Source organism: Drosophila takahashii, chromosome 3L (assembly GCF_030179915.1).
Source record: "Drosophila takahashii strain IR98-3 E-12201 chromosome 3L, DtakHiC1v2, whole genome shotgun sequence".
Lineage (NCBI taxonomy): Eukaryota > Metazoa > Arthropoda > Insecta > Diptera > Drosophilidae > Drosophila > Drosophila takahashii.
Window position 1 is genome coordinate 26,930,082 of NC_091680.1, and position 14,001 is coordinate 26,944,082.

A 14,001-nucleotide genomic window follows, 5' to 3' on the forward strand; every position below is an offset into this window, starting at 1 on the left:
CCGCTTTTAAAGTGTCATTATCTTGTAAAATCTAAATACTTTTATTTAAAATAACATAAAATAAAAAAATTCAATATTTTACTAATGATTTATTTATTGTCCTTCCGAAAATAATTTTGTGATACCTAGTCGCCAGAAGTCTAGTCACTAATGTTGTTCCTAAAGTTGCGTCATTAGTGAGAGACCATAATTACTCCCCCGGACCAACTAATTAAAATAAACTGCTGGGTGGTAATTAACTCCTTCTATAATTAAATTGCTTTGATAGCTTTGCTAATCACGTAAAAAGCTTATGTTTATTCAGGAACTTAATTAAAAATAAAACTAATTTCTATGGCGCTCTTTTTTGATTTTTTAGGTTTCATTCCATTTGGTTCCCTTAAAAAATAAATTTCGGACCATTTTTTCGTTTTAACGGTTTGTTTTGCGTGCGATTTCAACTGTCGCTGACTTTGGCCACACTGCGGAAAATTCATAAAAAAAATCCAAGGTGCATAAAACGACAAAGTAAAAAATTGTAAGTTCTCTAAGCATTAATTCTGCTTGGATTTCAGGTAATCGCAGCGTCGTTGAGCCAGCAGGTAATATAAAATAGCATTTAGCGGCGATAGACGCGTTTGATTCGATATCCCAGAACACACTTCCATACCTACAAATGTACTTCTATAGGAATCCTCACGCATACATATGTACATTCCTACATTGCATATTTCTCTGATGCGATGCTACGGCAATAATTTGAATGCAAGAGTGTTCACGCCTGCATTTCATGTGCTTTTTCACCAAAATTAGCAACAAATCACAAATAACTTGGCTTTTGGCCTGCGCAGGCTGTGTCTGATCATGTCCGCGTATGTACGCAGTTGTGTCTGTGGGTATGTGTGCATTTGGGGGTAAGAACGCGAACGCTCGAGACTGGAGGACACATTTCCTTGACTAACCCTAGTGTCAACTACTAACGCCTGGCTTTTCCTTTCAGGTCATCGTCCAGACTTGTCAGTGATTCGAAAACCGAAAAGCCCTTTGCAATCGTCAAAGCAAAATGAGTGCCGTCGCCAGCAGCGATCCAGCCATTAGTGGCATGGCCCTTGGCCGGAGCCAGACCATCTGCCGCTACTACGTGCGCGGAATCTGTCGCTTCGGGGAGCTCTGCCGCTTCTCCCACGACCTAAGTCGCGGTCGCCCGGAATGCGAGCAGCAGGTGGCCACCGAGGTGCTGCCGAAACCCAGTACAAGCAGCAGCAGCCACATCGCCAGCACCTCCACTCAGCAGAGGAACTGGGCCAACGCGCCGGTGTTTGTGCCCAGCCAGAAACGAAATCCTGCCAGGGAACAGAGCGAGGTGGAGGCCACCATGGGCTCAGAGGCGCAGACGGAGGCGGAAGCTGGAGCTGGAGCGGGCTTCGTCGTCTTAACGCCAGCCGTCTTCGTGCCAGGCGTCTCTTGGGCCGAAGTGGTGGGCGGTCCCTCATCTCTGAACAACAAAGGGGAATATGGCCCCATAAATCCAGCCTCGCTGGAGGAGGTCTGCCCGTACGAGAGCCCTTGCGCCTGGGGCGAACTCTGCCCCTACCGCATCCACATGGAGCTGTGCGAAATGTGCGACCAGTATTGCCTGCACCCGACGGACCAAACACAGCGCAAGAAGCACAATCGCGAGTGCCTGCAGCAGCACGAGCAGGCCATGGAGCTATCCTTCGCCATTGCCAGATCCAAGGACAAGACGTGCGGCATCTGCTTCGACACGATCATGGAGAAGGCGGGCAGGGAAAAGCGATTCGGCATCCTCCCTAACTGCAACCACATTTTCTGCTTGGAGTGCATTCGCACATGGCGCCAGGCCAAGCAGTTTGAGCATAAAATAACGCGGTAAGTGAGATTCCCACAGCATAAAAAATTTGTTAGATCAACGTTCTTGGCAATCCCAAACCGAATTACACTTTCTTTTAATTTCACTATACCTACCCTATTTTGAAACCAAACCAATTATCTCATTCACAATATTCATACAATAATGCACATCATAAAATAAAAGCATGAACACAAATGTTTTTATAGTAAGTACTCGGCGCAAGAAAATTAAAATATGGCGTTGTTCTTTTATTGACTTAACAAAGAAAATGTATGGCTTTAACGTAACTATTTGACACCAGAATCTAACATTATGATTAAAGATAGTTTAGGATTCGAGTTTGCCTTTAATTTGACCATTATTTGTTTTACATCTGCAGTGCTTGTCCCGAATGTCGCGTGTGCTCAGACTTTGTCTGCCCCAGTGCATTTTGGGTGGAGACCAAGGAAGAGAAGGACAAATTGCTCAATGATTACCGCGCCGCTTTGGGAGCAAAGGACTGCAAATACTTCAAAAAAGGAGAAGGGAAGTGTCCCTTTGGTAACAAGTGCTTCTACAAGCACGCCCTGCCCAATGGAGATATCGTCGATGTGGGATTGCCAAAGCGCACTCGAAAGTTACAAAGCCAGAATGAAATAATCGACTTGCTGGATGTGAGTACCAAATCCACTAATTTTAAAACAATTTATTAGTTTCTTTCAAACCATATACAAAACCAAATTGGTGTTTCTACCAAGATTGTTCATTTAGGTAGTTAAGTCCGAAATATTTGTTCTTTGTCTTGGACTGTCATAATAAATCATTAAACTAGGATGTCACTACAAGTTATATTCTATATTTTATAGATTTATCTATGGGACTATGTAGATCGTCGTGATTATCATTGGCTGGAGATATTTTCAAGTGATTTGAGCGAAAGTTCCGATTTCTCGGATGAAGACTAAGCTTCTGGAGCAGGCGGAATCAAACAGCCCAAAAGCATACAAATTTGGATATACATACAGTCCCAGAAAAACGTAATCAATATTCAAACGATATATAAATGATACTGAACCAAATATCGAATGCGAAATTAAACAAAAAAATGTATTTGGGTACCAAATTTAGGTTACATAATATTTATTCTCCACTTAATGCAACGAAATTTACAGCAACTTTTCCGTACTTGTATTAAATTAAATTATATTTAATACCATAACAAGTGGTTCAACTTAAACCTAATGGAAGATTGATATATCATTAAATATGGATACACAAGTTTAGAGATAAACAAGCAGTAAACCGTACATTTTGAAAATAGGTGATATAAAATGTGTAAACTATGCCTTTCAGACTGAATTGTAAAGATAAAAATACATACATTCTTAAATCGGTTTTCTACTCATTTTTGAAGTTCAACAACTACAACTAAGTGAAACGCACATAGCAAACCACATATGCACGTCTATCAGGATAATTGCAAACAATTAATCTCAAATGAGTCAGTGTATCATAACCGAGCAGAAACTATTCCCTTTCGTCGATAAATAAAATTTTTGTTATTGTTATGAGCCTTTGTGTTAGAGTATTACTGTTGCATACCTATAATTCAGTATATTTGTAATCGTTGGCCACAAGCGTACTACCCAAACCACTACAAATATTATATGTACGACATCTATATTGTATATTGATTTTAAGTTTATACTTTCGAAATGTACCTCTTTAAAATGTTTTGTTTTTACTGATACGAATGTAATGTGTTGTCCATTAGAAAAACAACAATTAAATAAACTAAGGGAATTTACATATAAACCCAACATGTTCAAAATCTAAAACCTAAAATCAATGTAACAATTACTTGAAAAATCTCAATAATTGCATAAAATCGGGTTCAACGATTCAAACCCATTTGTATGTGATTCATAGTTGACAAACAAAAAATATCTTATGAATAATTGGTAATAAGTACATAGTTTTAAAAACATGAAAATGGTCGTTAAAATATGATATAGATTGAACCATTCAGTTCAACAAATACATGCTATCGTAAAAGCTGCATCGCAATGCCTTTGTTCTTTTCTATTAATGTCATTTACCACCACAAGGAAACACTATTAAGGACCCTAGTAGGAAATAGCTGGTGAAAAGGTTAGCCTCGTCGCATAATAATGAGAAAACGTAATTTTAGTTATATGTAATAATTATAATTTTCTGTGTTATGAGTTTGTCCAATAAGATTTCCAAAATAGCTGAACCTATCCAGAAGTGATATTTTTCTTTAATTTTTGAACTGGATTGCAAAATAAATTATTAAACGGAATAAACTCGTACATAAAAACACTTTTTGAAGTTACTAACTAATAATTGTAAGAAAATATTCGGGGACCGTTCCAAATTATAAATATCTTTTAAAACGGATTTATAACACAAGCCTTGAATCGAATACTAATTGTGCCATTTCCCATTTTTAAAATTGTTCAAAACAAAAAATAACCAATCTGGCTGAAGTTGTACCTAGATTAGATTAAAAATAAAATTTGTAACATTATGTTGATAATAAAACGCAGGAATGAAATAAATAAAAAAAACCTGACCTGGAGCAAATAGATACATAAAATGATTTTAAACTGAAAAGTAAGCTGAACTCAGACTTCCCTCAAGAATATAATGGTGCGTTCCCATCACATTATTTAAGGGGGGGTATGGTGTTTAATTTGTTTTTTTCTATTTTTTTTAAAATTTTTTTTATTAATGTACAACACTTTAAGAATGTTGTGTTAAAATTTCATGTCAATCGGATGAAAATTACAAAAAATATGACCATTTGAACGAGGGGCGGTCCCAGCCGTCCCCTATACCTATTCAAAACTTTAAATCGTTCTCATGAAAAGTATGTTTTTTTAATTCGGTGAACATTGTCCATCGAAATCTAATGTATCGATCGGTTTGAAATTTTGCACATAATTTCTGTACCTAAATCCGCAGGTAATCAGGTCGAGTTTTTTTTATATTTTTTTTTTTATTTTATATTAACTAATATATCCAATTTTTTTTGGCTAAAATCACGTTTTTGACTTCAAAGTGTTATTAAAAATCCTCAAAAAAAAAAAAAAATCGACCTGATTACCTTAAGAAACATCTTAACTAATGGGCATTTTTTTTATATTTTTCTAATGATGTATTTTACTACAATAGGTCAGGGCGATTTGTATGGGACCTAACAAAGGGCATAGGGGAACAAGCCTGGGAAAACTGCCCCAGGCGATATTGCAAAATTTTAGATGAGGATTGGTAGATAGGAACCTAATCGATAAGAATTTCAATTTTCAAATATTTTGATCCGCTGGTTTACGAGTAATCTGCCGCAACTAAAGAACATATCACTTGATGTATTTTCCCTTCGGTTGTCCTTGAGAAAACTTTTTTGATGCCAATAATTTTTGTGTTAACCTTCAAGAATGTCAGCCAATCTTTGGATTTTTACCATTCTTATAAGCTACCAAAAATCGCGATTCAAATTTTCAAAAAATTGGTTCAAGACTTTCCAGGTCTGACAACACCGCCAGTTTTTTACAGTTTGTGTGTCCTATAACCATCTACTTCATATAAAATATTCATAATTTTTCGAGTGGTGCAACAGTGTTAAACAAACAAAAAACTGAAGAATTTATTTCTGGAAGGGTAGGAATGGAGTCAATAAAATATATTTGGCTTGTAAATAGTTAGTTCTTAGACCAGAATTATTATCAAAGAGTAAAGTTTTTAATATTATGGGTGAAAAGTGGTCGGAATTATCCGGCCTGTTCCAGTTTTCACTCGGAAGTGAATTTGATTTCATGCTAGCGGATTTAAGTCCGCCTGTCAAATGCTTGGCAGAAAGTTTTCATGTGAATATTTCGGAAGTTAACAGAGTAACAACGAGGGATATTTAAATCCTTGCAATTCTTTCGGAAGTGAGTCCTGGAACAGGTCTGAGAAATTCGATTCCGTGTGAATCTTTCGGAAGTGAAAACTAGAACAGGGCCGTATAAAATGTTTGGCATGTATTTGCTTGTAATTGATTTAATAGGGACCCAGTCCCAGTGTAGTCCCCACAGCTTCGAATTTCATATCCTCCCTGGACAGAGATTTCATAAGAAATCCTTTGAGCATGGATGACCAACAAATACTTTATTTATGTGATTCTAAAGAAATCGCGGTCCAAAGAGGATATGCGAGATTTCGGCACCGTTGTTATTGCGCGAATTTGTTAACAAATTGTTATCGTACTCCGCATATTAAAGCTTTCAAATTACTATCTTGCTTTTTAGAATAACGATGGTACCGAAAGGATCGCAAATTAAATAATCTAATAAACTTTTTGGATCGTCCAATTGGCCCAGACTTCTTATAAACATGATCCTAACTTAAGATAAAATACTAACCGTAGCCCCATTCTAGATTTAATATTTTAAAATTTATAAGTAACACAAGTGTACTTATTATTTTGACCACACCAAAACCGACCTATCGCACAAATGTAGGGCTAACATGGATTAGACAGGTTTTACTGTATCCATTGTTTATTTAAATATTGCAGAACAGAATAACCTTTCCAAATAAAAAGGTTTGGGAGGTCTGGCCTCAATAACTATAGAGATATCTCTTAGCAAGTGAGGGTGTAACGTGTGTACTTATTCTTTTGACCAGTAGTGTATATATGTCGGGTGCCCCGACTATCAGATACCCGTTACTCAGCTAAAGGGAGTGCGAAGGAGATGGAGATAAAAACTTTGATCCGCCGTAACTTTATAACGAATGGCCCGATTTAAAAAATTTTTTCTACATTTCGATAGGTATTGATAAACACAATAAAACTGCATTTTTACTTTTCCGAAATATTGAAATTTTTAAAGTCGTATATAAGCGAGAAGAAATTTTTTGAATCGGACCATTCGTTAAAAAGTTACGGCGGATTAAAGTTTTTATTTCCATCTCCTTCGCACTCCCTTTAGGGGCTGTCCATATCATCTACATCTAGAAACTTAGATAGAAAAGCATAGGAAAAATTTTTTTAGTGGCTGGGCGGCGAAAAACAGAATGTTTAGTGGTTCAATCACAAGAAGGATGCGAAGACCTGGAATGGCTTGACGAAGAGTATGTTAGAGAAAATTTCAGCGTAGACAAACCGAATGTGTCATACCAAACTCCATTTATAAACAATATTAAAGATTGGGTTGCATCTCCGTTTGAATCCTCAGATTAAAGCAAAAAAAATTTTATTCTTGGGATTACGTAATCATTTTGGCTTGTTTATTGAAAGATTACGTTTGATCACCAGGGGGGGAGGGGGTCAAAAATCACCAAAAACGTGATAACGTTATATATGGACAGCCCCTTAGCTACATAACGGGTATCTGACAGTCGGGGCACCCGACTATAGCGTTCTCTCTTGTTTTACTTTTGAAATGCAACATTTTATGCGCTTATGTATACCTTCAAAACTGCATATAGTTTGATACAGGGCTGTGAACCACTCCGGAGCTGAACCACTTCGAACCGGAGTGGTTAACATTTTTTAATGGCGATTTTAACCCTTAAATTAAGAAAGGAACATTAGAAAAATAAACCTTATAATTTAGAAAAAAAAATTGATTTTTCTGTATTTGAGAAAACATTTTCTAAAAAGCTCGTTCAATAGAGAATTTTTCTGAAGATTAGGAAATTTTTTCCTCTTTATAGAATATTTTTTTAAAGCCCAGACCAGGGACCGAAAATAACTGTTATTGTAAATTTTTCTTACCAAAAAAATCAGGGATCGTAACTGTTATGAGTTTTATTTTAAAAATCGCTTTTTAATCATTATGTCATGAGTTTTAAGTAAAACTCAAAGAATAATTGTTACTCTGTGAGTTTTATATAAAACTTGACAAATAAAACTTATTCTCTGAGTTTTATTTTCCGCTTGGAAAATAACAGTTATTCCTTGAGTTTTATATAAAAATCAAAAAATAAAACTTATTCTCTGAGTTTTATTTTTTCGATCAAAAATAAAACTCAAAATCGTTTAGTGGCGGCTGTGTAGGCGATAAAAATGTTTTAAAAAATAAGGTATGGTATTTGATCTATTGGGTTTATTTAAAGATTTTTACCAACTGAAAATAACCACCATAAGTATGATTAATTAATTAATTTACGTCGCGCAAAGGAGAAATCCAAGTTTTAATTCATTATGCGCGGATCAACGGAATGTGATATGGGTTATAGAACACCCCCCCCTCGAGTGAAAAATAAAAGGAAAATTGTTTTGATATCACACCCTACAACAAAATCCTAGATCCGCCACTGCACTACATATCCGAACCACTGTACATAAGTGAGTACATTTGGTAAGAAAATCCATTGTATATACTGGCTCAGTGATAAGTATCAGCTCCACAACAACAGAGGTTAACTTCCAGCTGAGGGTAAAACCTTTTTTCAGATTATAAAGCTTTGTCTATATTTTGCAGCATTTGTCTTGATATCACACCCTACAACAAAATCCTAGATCCGCCACTGCACTACATATCCGAACCACTGTACATAAGTGAGTACATTTATTTATTTATTTATTTATATAAAGCTAACTTACAGTTAAAACTATGAGCTAACTGGGGATTTTTAGAGCGCTAGCAACTAAGGCTTTCGGCTCGACTGAATATTTTATTAAGGGACAGTTTTCTTAGATAGTATGTGCTAAATTAGTTATACGGAGGAACGAGATGATTTTGTTGATGTTGACGTTAGTAGGGTTTGCAATGAAGTGAATGGGGTTTTCGGAGTTAAAGATATCTCTTCTGTGTTGGGATAGTGAGGGACAGCTGATTATTATGTGGTTTAGGCTAATTGTCGAGTTGTTGCAGAACGGGCACGTATTTGAAAGTGACCTATCTATGTAGTGAGCATTTGTGAGCTTGGTGTGTCCTAACCTGAGTCGGTTAATGAGGATTTGAGCTTTCCTAGATTGGTTGGGGGATATGTTAACGATGGTTTGAGGGGAAGAATGAAGAATTTTTTTGTACCAAGGGGAAACGTTGTTTAGTATGTCCGATAGTTTAGATTTGTTGTGGTTTTTTAGGAAGTGAGAGATGTCGTTGGAGTTGTTGTTTGGGGTGTAGATGAGCGGAAATTGTTGGGCCTCTTTAGCTGTATTATCAGCATTCTCATTACCTACTATGCCGATGTGGCTGGGGATCCAAATTAGTATGATTTTTGGGAAGTGGTTTATGATAAGGTTTCTTATAGATGAGGGATAATAGGAGTGGTTGTTGGAGTTAATGATTGACTTTAGAGCAGAGAGGGAGTCAGAACAGATAGCATGTTTGCCTGGGGTTTTCAATGCAAGTTTTACGGCTTCGTGGATGGCTATAAGTTCACTTGAGAGAACGGATGAATAGTGGGGAAGGAGTCCAGCTTTGATGGGATAGGTTTCTTTGGTTACACTGTAACTAATTATACCATTGGCCATAGAGCCGTCGGTGTAGAATATGTTGTGAAAGGGGATGGTGTTTTTTAAGGACTCGAAAAGTTGTTTATAGATTGAGGGGGGCGTGTTTGCTTTATTATAGTTGGATAGTGTTGTGTTGGTGGCTTTATTTATAATTTCCATGTCGTACTTTTTGTTATGATAGTTTTTAATTGGACTGAAGGGAAGGTGAAGTTCCTTACATATGTTAATTATTCGGTCTATTGTGCTAGGGTATTTAAATTTCTTTTTTGAGGTTTTAGTCAGGGTTTTAAGGGGGGTGTCAAATGAGTGTATGAGTTTCTTCGATAGTTTGCCTGTTAGGAGATTTATACGGTGGTCGAAAGAGCCTATATTGGCTTCTACTAGCAAGTTGCTCGTTGGAGTAGTCCTGAAAGCACCTAGTGCTGCTCTGATTGCGCAGTGTATTGTTGTTTTTAATTTGTTTATAAGGTGGGTAGGGGCGTTCCCGTATATGGGAAGGCAGTAGTCCAGTTTGGAGATGAGGATGGATTTAGTTATTTGGATAAGCGTGGATGTGTTGGTGTTGTGTTTGGGACTGGAAAGGTGTTTGATAATGTTTAAGGGCTTGCTGAGTTTGGTTTTTAATTTATTTATGTGGGTTGTCCAATTGTATCTATTGTTTAGAGTGAGGCCAAGAATTGTGGTATTGTTGGAATCCGGAATGTTAATGGAGCCGGTTCGAATTTTTGATTTGCAATTGTGTTTGCGGCAGATATGAAGACTTTGACATTTATCAACCGATAAGGAGGCTCCTGAGTAGGAGCACCAGTTTTTAATTGCCTGGAAGAGGGAAGTGAGAACTACGGTGGGATTTTTCGTTCTTTTGTGTTGGATGATAAGGTGGAAATCGTCGGCGTAAGCCGTGAATTGGATTTGCCTCGGGCGGGCGATAATATTTGTTAGGGAGTTGTAAGATATTAGAAATAGAATGACTGAGATGGGAGAACCTTGTGGGATGCCGTTGCTGAGAGGAAAACTGTTGGACATATTTCGACCGTTTTTGACAATAATTTTCCGGTTTGTCATGAAATTAGCTACGTATTTGATGATTCGGGGGCCTAGCTTCCATTCTTGAAGTTGTTGGATGATAGTGTGGATACCAATTTTGTCGAACGCCTTGGAAAAGTCCAGGGAAACAATCGATAGGTGGCGTTTTAAGGAAAGGGATCTTGTTGCTAGGTGGTCTACGTATAGTAGACTGTCTAGAACAGATTTTCCTCTTTTAAACCCAAACTGGTTGTTGTGAATGAGTTTGTTAGTGATAACAAACCACCACAACCTTTTAGCAATGATTTTGTCTAAGACTTTAGCAAGACATGGGTTTAGGGAAATTGGTCTATATGAATTTGGTTCGATTTGTGGTTTTTGTGGCTTGAGGATGGGAAGTATGAGGCTGACTTTGTAGGCTTGAGGGATGTGGGAATCTAGAATATAGTTAAAATGGTTAAGAATTCTGATTTTAAAGGAGGGAGGCGCATTCTGGATCATGGAATAGGATATCCGGTCCATGCCAGGTGTGGAGCCTTTTAGGGAGTTGAGTGCGGATAGAAATTCTATAAAGGAAATGTTGCCTTCTATTTGAGTGGCTGAATCACAAGGTTCGTGATAAATATAATTGTTTGTGAGGTTTTTGTTCGTTCTAAATGTGTCGGAGAAGTTTGAGTCATCAGCTTCTTTTGACCATAGGTCGCCGAAGGTGTTGGCTATTTCTGAGGGACATGTAGAAGTGGTTTGCGTTAGGGGGCTATGTATGGCATGGATATGTTTAGAAGGGTAGAGGCCGCATAATCGTTTAATGTTGGCCCACATTTTCGATGGGTCAGAGTTAGGGTTAATTTCAGAAGTGAAGTTGTATAATGATGTTTTTTTAGCTTCTTTAATAGCTCTTCTAAATTTTGCGTTTGCTTTTTTGAATTCTAGCATGTTTATCGTATTTATGTTCCTTTTAAGAAGTTTAAATTTATTGTTTTTTGTATTTTTTAGCTTTGTAAGTTCCTGATTCCACCAGGGAACAGTGTGTTTGAGGGAAAAGGTTGTGTTTTGTGGAATAGCTATGTGAGCAGATTGTATAAGTGTTTTTTTAATAAGTGCGGCTTCTTTATTAACGTTGCTGTTGCAAGGTTGTGTAGAGGAACATAGTTGCGTAATGGTGTTTGCATATAGAGTCCAGTCTGCTTTGTTCAGGTTAAAGGATGGTTTGGCGACAAAGGATGGAGAGGAAGTGTTTGGGAACATAGTTATAAGGATGGGAAAATGATCGCTTCCGTGAAGATCATCGATCACTTTCCACGTTATTTCAGGCGCTATGTCGGCAGTGGCAAGAGAGAGGTCTATGTGTGTAAATGTGTTGTGTGTGGAATAGTGTGTTGGAGATTTGTCGTTAAGGAGTATGTAGTCTGAACGGTCTATAAATTTGGCAACAATGTTGCCTCTAGAGTTGGCTCTGGGGGAACCCCAATATGGGTGCCAGCTGTTGAAGTCACCTAGGACTATAGTGGGTAGGTTTGTAGGAGAAAAGACGTTTAGTAAGTTGTTTGAGCGAAATTGTTTGTTGGGAGAGATGTATGTGGAAATTAGTGTAAATTTAGTTTTGGAATCTATCTGAATGGCGATAGCTTCAAACTCTGGGGTCAGTTGGTGTTGGGTGTGAGAGATAGAATTATGCACCAGAAGCGCTGTGCCACCGAATGCATTAGTGTTTTGGCTGCAGAAAAGAGAAAAGTTTACAGGGGTAGGTAGAGATTCTGTGAGAGATATATGGGTTTCTTGTAGGGCAATTATATGTGGGTTAAATTGTTTGAGGAGTATTTGAAGTTCTTGGTAGTTATTCTTGTATCCTTTTATGTTCCATTGAATTATTTTTAGCATTAATCTAGATTAGTAAGGGTGATTGGTGTTTAATTAATTTCCATATCGCATGAGTCGCTAGAAGCATTCTCAGGCGTAGTTGGGTTTTTTTTGGTTTTTTTTGTGGTGGCTTTGGCTGCTGCCTTGAGGTTTGCGATCGTGCGTTTGGATGTGGTAAGCGGTAGGATTTGTACAGTGCTGGGGGTTGGTTTAGGGGGTTGGGTTGGTTTTAGATTATCTAAGTTACTATGTGTGGTTGTGAGGTCTGCATAAGATGTTGGCGTAGTCCTGGATCTAGTTAGTCGTTGTTGAGTAAGATCGGGTCCTTTGAGATGTTGAGGTCCAGAGTTTTGTTGTGTTGTATGGTTTGTGAGCGTTGTATGGTTTGTGAGCGTAGTTGGTTGTTGCTGGGTAGTTTTAGTTATTGATGCGTATGAGTGTGGTGTGGTGGCGGTGTTACGGGATCGTAGGATAGAGAGAGCAGTTTTATTGTCGCATTTTTTTGTAGTTTTAATTGCTGTGAGTTCCTGTTGTGTTCTAAATATGGGGCATCTACGGTTAACAGAGTTGTGTGGTTCGGCGGTTTGGTCCTCTTTGCAGTTTACGCAATGTGCTGGTCTTGTGCATTTGTCGTTAGTGTTTGGGTCTAAGTGATATTCTTCACCGCAGTTGTAACAAAGTTTGTTGTTTCTGCATGCATTGCTGATGTGGTTATACTTAAAGCACTTATTGCATCTGAGGGGTAAGGGAATGTATTCCCTAACATTTGTTTTCTGGTAACCGATCATAATATATTCCGGGAGAGTAAGAGTGTTAAAGGTGAGAATTACGAGGCCGGTTTCTGTGAGAATACCGTTTTGTCTCCTAAGTATTTTCTTAACATCGTGGACTCGCTGAGAAGCTAGTTCTCTTTTTATTATGTCAACGTCGATACCTCTAATGTCATTACTGTATATGACTCCCTTGGAAAAATTAAGAGAGTTGTGGATTTGTACGTTTACGGCTATATCGGCAAAAGCTTTGAGTTGGAGTAGTCTCTTTGCTTGAATGTTTGTTTTTGTTTTAATTAATAGGGTTCCGTTTCTGAGTTTTTTACATTCATCAACTTCACCACTGCAGGTAAAATCAATTTGCTTCTTGATCAAGAATGGTGAGATGTTGCTTAGATCGAGATTTTGATCTGATCTAGCTATGGTCATGTATTTAGGGCCGATAGTTTCTAAGAGTTCCAAGTTATTGCTATGGCTAGGAGGTGGACCCCGGTCGGGTGGGTCTCCCATCATGCTACGTATGGCGCGTAGGTTATGTTTGGCACTTGCACTTCTTGCACTTGCAGTTACCGTTGGGTTTACGAATTGTTGTTGTGGCTTGTAAGATAAGCTTTGGATTTGAGACGATGATAGAAAGGCACGACTGATCTCTATGAGAGTGAGTTTGCGACTGAAGTGAGTACATTTGGTAAGAAAATCCATTGTATATACTGGCTCAGTGATAAGTATCAGCTCCACAACAACAGAGGTTAACTTCCAGCTGAGGGTAAAACCTTTTTTCAGATTATAAAGCTTTGTCTATATTTTGCAGCATTTGTCACGAAAAATTATAACATAAGACTGCAAACAGTAATCGTAACTATTATGAGTTTTATCCTAAAAAACGCATATATATACAATGTTTAAAAATGCCAGTGGTGTAAGGTTTAAGCTGGAATTTATTTAAACTTTTTATTTAGCTTCACAAATAAAAGTTGTTTTATGGATTCTGATGATAGCTTGGATCTAAGGTCCGTTAGAATTAACTTGAGAGCAGAAAA

General features: G+C 37.6%; 1 protein-coding gene across 3 annotated transcripts; it reads left to right on the top strand.

The window, feature by feature from the left end:
- Nucleotides 1–61: 61 nt before the first annotated feature.
- On the top strand, nt 62–4,451 carry Mkrn1 (Makorin 1). 3 transcript variants are annotated; one of them, XM_017146409.3, is made up of 6 exons: nt 62–231; nt 359–490; nt 555–581; nt 980–1,869; nt 2,232–2,505; nt 2,698–4,451. In XM_017146409.3, the coding sequence occupies exons 4-6, from the start codon at nt 1,043–1,045 to the stop codon at nt 2,794–2,796; spliced, it is 1,200 nt and encodes a 399-aa protein (XP_017001898.1). In that variant the 5' UTR covers nt 62–231; nt 359–490; nt 555–581; nt 980–1,042; the 3' UTR covers nt 2,797–4,451. The 3 variants fall into 3 exon arrangements, with proteins under 3 accessions (XP_017001898.1, XP_017001897.1, XP_070071479.1); XM_017146408.3 differs by lacking the exon at nt 555–581 and having other exon boundaries at nt 359–517; XM_070215378.1 differs by lacking the exons at nt 359–490; nt 555–581.
- Nucleotides 4,452–14,001: the final 9,550 nt, after the last annotated feature.